At 41.4% G+C, this 14788-nt stretch overlaps 1 protein-coding gene across 3 annotated transcripts in view; it reads left to right on the top strand.

Moving 5' to 3' along the window:
* The window catches only part of LOC140741034 (ubiquilin-1-like), a 50528-nt gene that overhangs the window by 19126 nt on the left and 16614 nt on the right, over nucleotides 1-14788 (top strand). For all 3 annotated transcript variants that reach the window (XM_073070685.1, XM_073070676.1, XM_073070695.1), the window contains 3 exons: nucleotides 7075-7226; nucleotides 9876-9970; nucleotides 12076-12338. In XM_073070685.1, the coding sequence (XP_072926786.1) occupies nucleotides 7075-7226; nucleotides 9876-9970; nucleotides 12076-12338 (510 nt within the window). The remainder of the gene's footprint in view (nucleotides 1-7074; nucleotides 7227-9875; nucleotides 9971-12075; nucleotides 12339-14788) is intronic.

Genomic DNA, 14788 nt, shown 5'->3' with positions numbered 1-14788 from the left:
GTAGTAGGGAAGTTCTCATTCAGAAAACTTCTTGCATCAGAAGTTGAAAGAAAGACCTGCCGTGGTGCATTCGGAGGCGATATTCTGAGCTTCACAGGGTATAAGAGCACAGGCTTTAGATTTTTCTCATAACATTCAGACATCAGAGGTTTAAAAAGAAGCCTTTTCTTCATTACCTCTGGACTAAAATCTTCTACCAAACGGAAACTGTGATCTTGAAATTTGACCATCCCTACACGCCGAGCCACACGAATAAGTTGCTCTTTAACATGCACGTAGTGAAATCGGACAATTACAAGGTGGTTTAGCTGGAGTACTTGGTGATCGATGAATAATTCTGTGAGCGCAGTCGAGTAGCGGCGGGCTATCTGGAAAAACGGAAGGGAACGCATCCTTTAAAAGTTGGGCAAAGTACTTCGAGGGGTCCCCTTGTTCAGTACCTTCCGAGAGACCAAGTATGCGTAGGTTCTGTCTTCTGGACAGATTCTCAAAGTCAACACTCTTGGCTTTAAGTGTTTCCACTTGTTTAATCACCGAAAGTAAGTTCTGCTCCAGTTTTTCAATTATCAAATCTCGCTTCCGAGCGTCTTCTTGCAGAGTTGCGATTAAAGCTTGCTGCTGGTTAACGACTGAATCCGTCTTATCCATATAATCTTGAAAAGCCTTTATATCTTGTTTAAAGATTAGTCGTTGTTCTTCAAATTTTTCATTTAAGACCTCCAATAACAATTCATGTTAATTCCGTACGTTTAGGATCAATTTGCTTTTTCCCGTTTCCGTTAGGATTTTTCCCAGTTTCTCGCGCTTTAGATCTAAGAGCCATTTCTTCAAAAATTCACAATAACCTCTTAAGGATAAGTCCAAAAAAGTAGCAAGAATCTTTTGGTGTAGGTAAAAATAAGTTAAATAAGGGTGATCATAGGTTAAAAAAAGTAAAGGTTATGGAGCGAATCTGAAAACAGTGCTCACTCCATGAGCGTCTCCTGCTGACTCCCTCTGTTTATTTCAATCTTGCTTGACACCTTAATCGCCAAGTTGGTCGAGAATTGAAGCAGATTGTGAGTTTGTGCTCTGCCATTAGGCTGCACACTCTGTTCTCAACCACACTGAATTCCCTCAGAGACAGCAAAATCACCAGGTCGCTCAGTCAGCCCAAAAACACATTATCAAAATGTAAATTACAGCCTCCAATCACATACAGATTAGTAGTGGAAGTATTATTTGAAAGAAGAAATCATGCACTCATTTCCTTCATTTTCCTTCACTGCCATGGCAAGCCTTTTGTATAGCTGGTTTCTACGATCCGCAAGCAGAAACCTTGTAAGGTTTGATGAAGCTCTGTGACAAGGCAAAAAGCAGCAATTATGAGCTTCTTGTGCACCTGCTGGAAAAGCACACCTCATAATTAAAATAGGAAATATTCAGATGTCTTTCTGCACTATTGAACAATGAGTGAGTACTGGAACTGGTATATTAGCACATTAAAATGGGTCCAATCATATTTCCAGGCAATGGAGTGAGCAGGCTAGCGAATTGTAAGTGTTACAGCTTGTCCAAGAAATTGTGTTAAGAATAAACCCAGCAATTACAGATCTGTCCATTCAACTCCTATTTCTGGCAGAAAGCTTTTAGAAAAACTAATCAAGTACAACTTTATTCACAGTTACTTGGATGAGCATCAGTTTGTTAATGAAACTGCCGTAGGTTTATAAATGGAAATCTCCATTGCTTTCTAGAGAATTATTTCATCTTCAGTGGTGACCCCTTACTCTGAAACTAAGCCTAGATTCTCACAAGGAGGGTGAGGATACTCGTTTTTTGGCATCTACTCTGTCAATATGTACTCTTTCCCAATTACCCCTCCCCCTGAAATGCTTCTTGGTTCAAGATATCTTTTGGTTCTTCTAAACTCCAAGGGAGTATAGGCCTGATGTGTTTTTTAAAAAATATATCGTTTTAGGAATCTGTAACTTCCCCCAAATCTCTAGAGTTTAGTAGTAGTTGATGGGAGGAATAGTTCATAGAATTAATAGAGAATGGGATTGCTCTGTGAACAGGCATGGGCTCAGTGGGCTGTAATGTTGTCCTCCTACGTCAAGGAAATGTGAAAATGCCAGCTCCCAGAAGTCGTCCATGAGTCTCATGCCTCTGCGACTCTCTTGTGGCTGTAAACTTCCCTTTTATTATTAATTGTCATTTATTTACACTGAGGTAAATAATAGTGTTAAGTTACCTTAGCAGTACATCATTGGGATATTGGATAAAACCAGAGCAGCTAGGTGAATTCCATCACAGGGAGAATGTGCAAACTCCTTAGAAACAAGACTGGAGGTCAGGATTAAACCTGTGCAAAGAGTGGTCCTATTATGCCAACGCTTTAGACTCTAAATTATGTTAGTTGTAAAAAGGTGCTGGTGTTCTGAATGAAATATTAACAGTAATTAAATAGTCAATTTGAACCTTTAATGTTTTGAAATTACGATCAGAACACTTTAACATTTACAATAAAATGCTTTATGTTACAGGTGATACAGTTGAAAGAACTGCAACTTCCAGTTCCAGTGACTGTAGTTCAATTCAGCTATGTCTATGTAGAGTTTACACATTCCCTCTGTGTCCACTTGGGCACTTGGGCATCCTCCCCAAATCTACAAATTCCCCAGCCCCCCCCCCCCACCCCATCCATTCCGCCCATTTCCTCTCACTTCCCAAATCTGTGCTGTTGATAGCTTAATTGGCCACGGTAAATTTGCCCTGTTGAGTGGCAGAATCTAGGTGTATTTGAGAAGTGGGAAGAAGAGGTTACAGGAAAGATTAGTGAGGGTTGGAATTGCTCTGAGAACCAGCATAGACTCAATGGATTGAATGACTTCCTATTTCTTAAGGAATGTTGTTGCATGAAAATGCAAGCATATTTGTACTGTAATTGTATTTCTGCCCTGTTCTGGTTTCTCTGGAAGACATCTTAAAGTTTCTGCTAGATTTTGCATTTGCCTTCCCTAGCACTGACCCAACCTGCAAGATAACCTTTAGGGAATTCTGCACATAGGTTACCAAGCCCCTTGCATCTCTTTTTTTTTAAATTTTCTCCGTTTAGAAAATAGTCTAAAGCTTTATTCCTTCTACCAACGTGCATGACCATACACTTCCTTACACTCTATTCCATCTGCCGCTTCTTTGCACATTCCCCCAATCTGCGGCAAACTTGGCTACGAGGCCATCAATTTCATCATTCAAATCATTGACACATAACATTAAAGACACATAAAGGAAGCAGTCCCAACACTGACCCTTGTGGAACACCACTAATCAGCAGCAGCAGTCCCCTTTATTCCCACTCTTTGCCTCCTGCCATTCTGCCAATCTTCCATCCATGCTAGTATCTTTCCTGTAATACCATGAACTCTAATCTTGTTAAGCAGCCTCTTGCAGCACCTTGTCAAAGGCTTTATGACAAATCCAAGTAAACAACATCCACTGACCCTCCTTTGTCTATTCAGCCTGTTATTTGTGAATCAGAATCATGAACTTGCATCCATCATCATGAAGTGTTTCGAGAGGCTCATCATGAGGCATATCAAGACCCTGCTGCCCCCCTCACTGGACCCCCTGCAGTTTGCGTACCGTCCCAACCGCTCAACAGATGATGCCATTGCCACCACTCTCCATCTGGCCCTAACCCACCTGGACAAAAAAGACACGTATGTTCGGATGCTGTTCATAGACTTCAGTTCAGCATTCAACACAATCATCCCTCAGAAACTGATTGGAAAGCTGAGCCTACTGGGCCTGAACACCTCCCTCTGCAACTGGATCCTAGACTTCCTGACTGGGAAACCTCAGTCAGTCCGGATCGGGAGCAGCATCTCCAACACCATCACACTGAGCATGGGGGCTTCCCAGGGTTGTGTGCTCAGTCCACTGCTGTTCACTCTGCTGACCCGCGACTGTGCTGCAACACAGCTCGAACCATATCATCAAGTTCACCGATGACACGACCATGGTGGGTCTCATCAGCAAGAATGACGAGTCAGCTTACAGAGAGGAGGTGCAGCGGCTAACGGACTGGTGCAGAGCCAACAACCTGTCTCTTAACGTGAACAAAACAAAAGAGATGGTTGTTGACTCCAGGAGGGCACGGAGCGACCACTCCCTGCTGAACATCAACGGCTCCTTGGTAGAGATCGTAAAGAGCACCAAATTTCTTGGAGTTCACCTGACGGAGAATCTCACTTGGTCCCTCAACACTAGCTCCATAGCAAAGAAAGCCCAGCAGTGTCTCTACTTTTTGCAAAAGCTGAGGAAAGTCCCTCTCCCACCCCACATCCTCATCACATTCCACAGGGGTTGCGTTGAGAGCGTCCTGAGCAACTGCATCACCGCCTGGTTCGGAAATTGTACCATCTCGGATCACAAGACCCTGCAGCGGATAGTGAGGTCAGCTGAGAAGATCATCGGGGTCTCTCTTCCCGCCATCACGGACATTTACACTACACGCTGCATCCGCAAAGGAAACAGCATTATGAAGGACCCCATGCACCCGTCATAAAATTTCTTCTCCCTCCTGCCGTCTGGGAAAAGGCTCCGAAGCATTCGGGCTCTTACGACCAGACTATATAACAGTTTTTTCCCCCAAGCTATCAGACTCCTCAATACTCAAAGCCTGGACTGACACCGTGCCCTACTGTCCTGTTTATTATTTATTGTAATGCCGGTACTGTTTTTGTGCACTTTATGCAGTCCAGTGTAGGTCTGTAGTCTAGTATAGCTTTCTCTGTGTTGTTTTTGTTTTTTACGTAGTTCAGTCTAGTTTTTGTACTGTGTCATGTAAACCATGGTCCTGAAAAACGTCTCATTTTTACTATGTACTGTACCAGCAGTTATGGTCGAAATGACAATAAAAGTAGACTTGATGAAATGTGAGCAGTACAATGCAATACATGATAATATAGGAAAAAAGTAAACCAATTACAGTAAGTTTATATATGTATGTTAAATAGTTAATATACCTATGTTTTTCAAAGAATTCCAACAAATTTGTTGGGCAAGGTTTCCCCTTACGGAAACTATGCTGACTTTGTCTTTTTTTTATTATGTGCCTCCAAGTACCTTGATATCATATCCTTAATAATGGACTTGAACATCTTCACTGTCACTGAAGGCAGACTAACTGACCTGTAATTTCCTCTTTTCTACCTCCCTCCCTTCTTAAGAAGTAGAGTGACATTTGCAATTTTTCAGTCCTCTGGATCCATTCAAAATTATAGTGATTATTGAAGGATTACTGTTAGTGCCTCCACAACCTCTTCAGCTACCCTGGGATGTAATCCATTTGGTCCAGGTGATTTATCTATCTTTAGACCTTGGAGGCTTCCCAAGCACTTTCTCCTTAGTAATAGAATCTACACTCTCTTCTTCCCCCAACACTCTTGAATTACTGGCATTCTGCCAGTGTCTTCCACGCTGAAGACTAACACAAAATATTTAAGTTTGTCCCCTATTTCTGTTCTGCCATCATCCCTACTAGTGACCCCTTCCAATCAAATTTGGCCAACCCCCCATTCATGCCTCTGTAATTATTTTTACTCTACTGTAATACTAATACATCTGACTTTATCTTGTTCCCCTCAAACTGCAGTGTGAATTCTGTCATATTTTGATCACTGTCTCCTCAGGATTCCTTTACCTTAAGCTTCCAGATCAAATCTGGTTCATTACACAATACCCAATCCAGAATTGCCTTTCCCCCAGTGGGCTCATCCACAAGCTGTAGATTTCAGGGCATTCTACAGATTCTCCCCTGGGATCCAGCACCAACCTGTTCTCTTAATCTACCTGCATATTGAAATCTGCCAACACTATTGTAACATTGCCCCTGTTACATGCCTTTTCTATCTCCCATTGTGATTTGTATCCTACATCCTGGCTACTCGAGGGAGGCTGTATATAACTACCATCAATGTATTTTTATCCTTGCAGTTTCTGAACTCCTACCATAAGGATTCTACATCTTCCTTATGTGACATCTGTGTCACCTCTTTCTAAGGATTTGATTTCAATTTTTACCAACACCCCACCCCCTCTGCTTGTCCATTCAATACAAGGTGTATCCTTGGATGTTAAGCTCCCAACTATGATCTTTATTCAGCCAAGATTTGCTGATGCTCACCGCGTCATACCTACCAGTCACTAAATGTGCTATAAGATAATCTACCTTATTTTGTATACTGCACACATTCAAATAACACCTCCAGTTCTGTATTCATAATCATTTTCCATTTTGCCCCCATCTTCTACTTCAACTCATCCCACTGTCTGCAATTTTGTCCTATCGTCTGCCTGTCCTTCCTCACAGTCTCACTATATACTGCATCTTCAGCCACTCCATCCTCAGCCCTATCATTCCAGTTCCCACCTCCCCGTTAAATTGATGTTGATATCTGTAGAATATGGTGGACATAGCAGTTCTAAAATCAAACAGATGTACTCTTACTTTTGGCTACACAATGCATGCAGTGTTAAATGGTATATGCAAAAGTGGTGGCAAGTGAGTGTGTCTGTAATCCACATGCTTATTTCAGGCCCCCTTCTCTCATTTTTGGAGCAAGTTCCCATTATGGACTTTGTGTCTACCAGTGTATCAGCAATGCTATTTGTTCAGATCATTTACCTGGGTTAACATTGTTCAGGATCAGTTCTAAATGCCTATGTGTCTCACTTGCATGCATCATTATAGTGTTTCCTTGCCATGCTCCTGCTGCCTGATTGAAAGGTGTATACGCAGGGATGTGCTATTTGGGGAATTATTGGAGAAGCAAGACCAACAGTATCTCCAAGCTTCTGTAAATGGTTTACCAATAGTGTGGCAACAAGTGGGTTAATTTAGAACACACATTTCCTGTAGGGTCCCCATGGATGAAGTTTATAACTGAAGAAAGACTACAAATACCTTATCTGGTGTTAAAACATCTGAATCTATGTTAACGGTCTTACTACACTTTTGTTTCCTCAGTGTGAAATTAACCAGATACAATCTGAGAGTATTACAATAACTTTCTTTTTTTCAATAAACAGTTCAAGGGAGATATAGCCAAACGCTTCAAGACACAGCCAGAGCAGCTTGTACTGATTTTTGCTGGAAAAATCCTTAAAGACCCAGATACACTTGCGCAACATGGAATACAAGATGGGCTCACAGTTCACCTGGTAATCAAAACTCAAAGCAGGTAATGCGTATTTGAAAAACGAAACCAATAAGGACTGTAGTAAGCCAACTAAAACAGAAATGTTTCAAGTAAAAGGGCCATAGAGCATCTTTGTAGAAAGTGACAGTTTTTCAGTGACTGGTATTTACTGAGGAAGTTATTAACCTTTAACTCTGTTTATTTCTGTATAGGTGTCCCCTGACATTGAATATTTGCAGCATTTTCTGTTTTAGATTTCAAGCATCTGCATTTTTCCTTCCCTGCGTTGTAATAAAGGAATTGCCAAATCAAAGTGTGCTAAAGTGGGTTTTAGAAGGAATGTTAATTATTACTTAGCAGGCTCTAGATAGTGAAGCTAATTCCTAATAAATTTTCTTTGCATGATATAATCTAATACAAATATACAATTTATGTACATTTAAATAGACCATTTTGGTTCCTTTGGCCTGCTCTGTCATTCTAATATAATGGCTGTCCTTGTAGTATTCTCTGCTCTATATTCTTAAATACACTGATAATTTTTCATGTATTTGCTTGTCAATTATAAGACCATAAGACATAGGAACAGAATTAGGCCATTTGGTCCATCAAGTGTGCTCCACCATTCAATCAAGGCTGATCCCTTTTTCCTCTCCTCAGCCCCACTTCCCAGCCTTCTCCCCGTAACCTTTGATGCCATGACTAATCAAGAACCTGTCAAGCTCTGCCTTAAATACCCCCAACGACCTAACCTCCACAGCTGCATAGTAACAAATTCACCACCCTCTGGCTGAAGAAATTTCTCCACATCTTTTTTAAATGGACACCCCTCTATCCTGAGGCTGTGCCCTCTTGTCCTAGACTCTCCCACCATGGGAAACATCCTTTCCACATCGACTCTGTCTAGACCTTTCAACATTCGAGAGGTCTTAATGAGATCCCCCCCACCCCCTCATCCTTTTAAATTCCAGTAAGTATGGACCCAGCGCCATCAAATGTTCCTTGTATGATAACCCTTTCATTCCCAGAATCATCCTCATGAACCTCTTCTGAACCTTCTCCAATGCCAGCAAATTTTTTTTTTGGATGAGGAGCCCAAAACTGTTCACAATATCTCAAGGTGAGGACTCAACTAGTGCCTTGTAAAGCCTCAGCATCACATCCCTTCTCTTGTATTCTAGACCTCTTGAAATGAATGCTAACATTGCATTTGCCGTCCTCACCACTGACTCTACCTGTAAGTTAACCTTTAGAATATTCTGCACAAGGACTCCCCCCAAGCCCCTTTGCATCTCAGATTTTTGGATTTTCTTCCCATTTAGAAAATAGTCTGCACATTTATTTTTTTTTACAAAAGTGCATGGCCATGTATTTTCCAACATTGTATTTCATTTACCACTTTCTTACCCATTCTCCTAATCTGTCCAAGTCCTTCTGCAGCCTACCTGTTTCTTCAACACTACCTGCCCCTCCACCAAGTATCCTCTACAAACTTGGGAACAAAGTAATCTATTCTATCATCTAAATCACTGATATATAGAGCACAAAGAGAAGTGGTCCCAACACTGACCCCTGTGGAGCACCAATAGTCACTGGCAGCCAATCAGAAAAGGATCCTTTTATTCCCACTCGCTGCCTCACGTGCCAGTAACTTTCCTATAATACCTTGGGCCCTTAACTTGGCAAGCACCCTCATGTGGGCACCTTGTCAAAGGCCTTCTGAAAGTCCAAATATATAACATCCACTTCATCCCCTTTATCCTACCTGCAGTCTCCTCAAAGAATTCCAACAAGTTCGTCAGGCAAGATTTTCCCTGAAGGAAACAATGCTGACTTTGTCCTATCTTGTGTCACCAAGTACTCCATAAGTAAACTATAATAATCTATTAATTCTAAAAACAGTTGAAGACTCGTCAAAGGCTAATGAAAGCAAAGTACCAAAGATTGACAACCCTTTGGGGGGTGGGATAGTTAGCTTGGTTATCTCACCAGTCTTAAAACCAATATATTTTTTAAAATGTTAATTCCTTATTGTTGGGTTCTTCCACAACACCATCGCTACATCCACTGTGTCAGACCTTTTATCAGAATTGTAACTCTCATACCAGGAGGAGACTTAATTTTTTTCAGTTTCCGTTATCAATGAGATGTAGCCTCGTGTGGGATTAAACATTACCATATCATAAACAACTATGTACCCTGGCTATTTATTCATCCCCTGGATTTAAAATAAATACTGGGGGACGAATGGACAGCATCAGCTGCTTTAAGATAACAATGAAAAAAACTGAAAGACCAGATTCAGAGGGGACAAATGCTATGATAATCTAAAGTGGTGAAATGAGATTCAACAATGCTGCAGAAAGGAAGCTGACAAATAATTGAAGGGAAAACTTTGCAGGACTTGATGAAGAATGGGGTGAGGGTGGTAGTACGAACAGGAAATTTGTGACCAACTGGAAAGCTCCCAATGCAAGTACAGGTACAATGGGCTAAAATGTACCTGTAGAGAAGCAGAATCAAGAGAGGCGTATTTTACTTGACCTGGTATGCCTAATATTAAGATCAGGTACTTGAGTTACTTTTGTATACCGATATTGCACTCTAACCAACATTTTAAAAAAAATTGTATCACTACCTCAAAAAAAACTTAAATATTGCTGTAAAACTTTATCTTTTTTTGTTGTACAGACCTGCAGAGCAGCAGAGTCAATCAGATAGCCAAAGGAACACTGCTACCACTTCAGCAACTTCAAACAGCACAGGCTCAACTACCAACACCCTTGGTAAGAGCTGGGATACTTGTCTATCACTTGAGTACAGTCGGCCCTCCTTATCCGAGAATTCCGCATTCGCGAATTGCAAAAACCCGGAAGTTCTCTTCCAGCACTTGTTGTTCGAGCATGTACAGACTTTTTTTCCTTGTCATTATTCCCTAAACAATGCAGTATAACAACTATTTTACATAGCATTTACATTGTATTAGGTATTATAAGTAATCTAGAGATGATTTAAAGTATGCGGGAGGATGTGCGTGGGTTATCATGGATCAGGATCGAAAAAAATCGGGAGTTCTCTTACTCAGTAAGTCGGAACAGGTACATCCGGTATTTAGTGTCAGTTAGTCAAACGTTTGTCTTAGTATTTAGTATATATTTTACCTTTCTATGCATATAAAACACTTAAGAACGTATGTCTCAGTGCCAGGCTTGGGAACTTCTTTCCGAGTTCGATCCAGTGACAGACCGCTATTGAGTGCGCTCTCCACTGTGCTGGGTTGAGAATCAAAAACCCAAAGCCCCAAAACCCAAATAATTAAACCACTGCATTGCTTAGTAATAATTGTAGCTTTCATCGGGGCACAGCCTTTCTCACTTTATCCATTAAAATTGTTCCGATCGTTGACCAACTGTAGCCTAATGCTTTTCCAATGATCGAAGACGATTCACCTCTTTCTGATTGCTTTATTATTTCCACTTTATTTTCAATCGCGATTGTGATTATTTTCATGAACAGAAACACTGCGGATTCAGATCTCTGCGCTGGGTCCTAATGTCCACTGCACTGAGATAGGTTGAATAAGGTCTGGGGTTCCGCTGGGTCCTAAGATCCACCGCATTGAGACAGGTTGAATAAGGGACTTGAGCATCTGCGAATTTTGGTATCCATGAGGGGTCCCGAAACCAATCCCTCGCGGATAAGGAGGGCCGACTGTACTGAGAATTCATTTAGTACGAGAGCTCGGATTTGCATTTCTAGACACTCCATGTTGGCTAAATGTATTGCCACATTAAGGAACAAGCTAGTATAGTATTTGTATTAGGGTTATACGAAGTGTGAGTAGCTGGTAGGTAAGTCTAAAAGGCATATCAGAGATTGATCTCTCTCAGCCTATTCTCCACAACCAGTGTACAGGAGAGTAGCTGATAACCTTCTGACCCAGACCAGGGCTGACTAGTTAATAGGCAAATGTTGGTGCAATTGCTCTCTCTTTCAGAATGAAAAGGATGTATGTCCAAGGTGGTGTATTGCATGGGTATCAGTTAAGGTGATGCACAGATGAGCTGTTGTTAATCCTTTATAAAGTCATAATTTCCATCACTCCAAAGTTGATGCTTTTTAGTCAAAACGACTGAGGTTCACTACTTTATAAAATGAAATGTACTATTTACCACGTTCCCCAAAAGCGCTAAAGAGTATGTATTATTTAACTAATTGCAGTGATTTATTGACAACAGCATATGGTCACAGCCACAGCAGTTTGCTTAAATTTCCTTCCTGTTTCTCCTCCACACACATGCACATACATGTACACCACAGGAAGCTTGTCCCAGTAAGATCTATAGCTCCCTCACAATCACAGAGGAATAATAATAGCTTTTCATAAACAGTGAAGTGATAGTGCAGCAAGTTTTGCGAGTAGACCTCTGACCACTTATTTAGCTAATCAGTGGCTAATCCAGTTAAAAATTTTTGCAGAATGGAATATTAATTGGAGCAAGGAGTTGAATACTTAACTACACTATGGTTTAAATGCTTGTTTGCTTTCATTCTGTTTCATTCCTCCTGTTCTCATGTGTTGAATTGCCTATCTTTCCAGAAGATTTTGCTACAGGAAAATTGTGAATGTGTTTATTCTTTGCATATTAATCTGGTGTAATGATTGCATTTGGACATCAGGTGAAATCACTTTTGCCTGGTGCTGTTACATCCAGGAGCTTCCAGTGAAGAAATAAACTTAAAAACAGTTTCCTTTCAATTCTGCAGATCTGAGGCATAAGATAGTGCTTATAATATTTAAAACAGGGAGGCTATAAAATAAATTATTTTGTTATGACTTCCATGAAGCATTTGATATGTTGTAATCCAGTAATCCTATCTTGTGCTACAGGTGGATTAGGAGGACTTGCAGGTTTGAGCAGTTTGGGATTAAATTCATCCAATTTCATGGAGTTACAAAATCAGATGCAACGGCAACTAATGTCCAATCCAGAAATGATGGCTCAGATCATGGAAAACCCATTTGTTCAGAATATGCTGTCAAACCCAGAGATGATGAGACAGTTAATTGTGACAAACCCACAAATGCAGCAGTTGATCCAGCGAAACCCGGAGATCAGTCACATGCTCAATAATCCAGATATTATGAGACAAGTAAGTTGAGGTGGGATCTCTCTCCCATTTATTTAAATAGGTCCTTTGGGTGTGGGAATCTGAAGTGGTGTATGGTGGCACGTGGGAAGTGATGGAAATTCTGTTCTCAAGATATTGAGTCTAGCACTGCTATAGTTCAAAGTTCAAAATACATTTATTGTCAAAATACATGTTTGTCACCATATAGTACCTGAGATTCATTTTCTTGTGGCTATACACAATAAATACAAAGATACACAACAGAATCAATGTAAAACAGCACAAAACAAAGAGGGGAAAACAGCTAATGTGCAAATGACAACAAACTGCAAATACAAAAAATAGGAACTAAACAAAATAATAATAAATAAGTACAGTGTCCCTGATGACTACATCTGCAGGAAGTACACCCACCTTCAGCTTCTGACTGACAAGGTCAAAGAGCTGTAGCTGGATGCACTCAGTACCATTTGGGAGGCTGAAAACGTCATAGAGGAGATTTTTTACTGAGGTAGTCGCACCTAGTGTGCAGGGTTCCCCTGTGGCTATTCCCATAAGTAACAAGTATACCCCTTTAGATACTGCTGGAGGGATAACCTATCAGAGCACTGCTGCATCAGCCAGACCAGCGGCTCTGAGGCTCAGCAGGAAAGGGTAAAGTCAGGTAGAGCAATACTGAAAGGAGACCTGATAGAGGGACAGACAATAGGTTCTGCTGCTGCAAAAGGGAAGCCAGGATGCTGTGTTGTCTTCCAGGTGCTAGGGCCCAGGATGTCACAGAACAGCTGTAGAACATTCTCAAAAGAGGGAGGGCGAGCAGTCAGAGGTCACGGTGCACATTGGCACCAATGACATGGGTAAAAAGGGGAAGAGGTCCTGCACAGTGAGTGTAGAGAGTTAGGGAAGAGGCTGGAGAGCAGCACCTTCAGGGTAGTAGTCTTTGGATTGCTCCCAGTGCAATGGGTTGGTTGGGGCAGGAATAGGGTGATGAACGAGTGGCTGAGGAAGTGGTGCACGGGGCAGGGTTTCAGATTTCTGGATTATTGGGATCTCTTCTGCGGAAGCTATGATCTATACAAAAAGGATGGGTGCACCTCAACCCGAGGGGAACAGTATCCTTCTGGGCAGGGTTTGTTAGAGCTGTTGGGGAGGGTTCAAGCTAAATTGGCAGATCTCTTTGAATTTTTTGAGGAAATAGCAAGTAGAATAGACAAAAGTAAATTGGTGGCTGTTGTTTACTGAGATTTTTAGAAGGCCTTTGACATGGTGCCACTCATGAGGTTGCTTAACAAGGTAGGAGCCCATGGTATTGCAGGACAGATACTAGCATTGATTGAGATTGGCTGGCAGGAGGCAAAGAGTGGGAATAAAGGGGGCCTATTCTGATTGGCTGCTGGTGACAAGTGGTGTTACGCAAAGGTTGATACTGGGACCGTTTCTTTTTATGTTATATATTAATGATTTGGATGAAGGAATTCATGGCTTTATGGTCACTTTTGCAGATGATACAGATAGGTGGAGGGGCAGGGAAAGGGCAAAGAAGTGGCAGGTAAAATATTGTAGGGAATTGTATGGTTATGCTGTTTAACAGAAGCAATAAAAGCATAAGTTATTTTCTAAATGGGGAGAACATTCAAAAATAATAGGTGCAAATGGACTTGGGAGTCCTCATGCAGGATTCCCTAAAGTTTAACTTGCTGGTAAGGAAGCAAAATGTATTAATTTTGAGAGGACTAGAATATAAAATCAAGGATGTCATGCTAAAGCTTTATAAGGCATTGGTCAGACTGTACTGTGTGCTGTTTTTGGTCCCATATCGAAGAAAAGATGTGTTGGCATTGGAGTGTGTCCAGAGGAGGTTGATGGGAATGATTCCAGGAATGAAAGTTAATGTAAAAGGAGTGTTTGATGGTTCTGGGCCTGCACTTGAAGAATGAGGTGGGGTAGGGGAATCTCATTGAAACCTATTGAAAGGCTTGGGTAAAGTGGATGTTTCCTGTAGTGGTGAGTCTAGGGCCAGAGGGCATAGCTTCAAATAATGGGACATCTATTTATAATAGGGAATGAGAGGGAATTTCTTCAGCCAGAGGGCATAGAATCTGTGAAATTCTTTGCCATGGACAGCTGTGTAGGCCAAGCCATTGAGTAAATTTAAAGACTAGGTTGATAGGTTCTTGGTTAGTCAGGGTGTCAAAGGTGTGGGGAGAAGACAGAATGGGGTTGAGAGGGATATCATCTCAGCCATGATGGAATGGCAGAGCAGACTTGATGGGCGTAGTGGCCTATTTCTGCTCCTAAGTGTTCTGATCTTAAGCAATAAATATCAAGAACATGAGTTGCAAAGTACTGGAAAGTAAGTTGATAGGTTGTGGAATCAGTCTAGTGTTGGGGTGAGTGAAGTTATCCCCTCTGCTTCAAGAGCTTGATGGTTGAGGGGAAATAACTTTCTGAACCTGGTGGTATGGGAGCCT

Source organism: Hemitrygon akajei, chromosome 2 (assembly GCF_048418815.1).
Source record: "Hemitrygon akajei chromosome 2, sHemAka1.3, whole genome shotgun sequence".
Classification (NCBI taxonomy): Eukaryota; Metazoa; Chordata; class Chondrichthyes; order Myliobatiformes; family Dasyatidae; genus Hemitrygon; species Hemitrygon akajei.
This window is presented reverse-complemented; position numbering and strand designations above follow the sequence as displayed.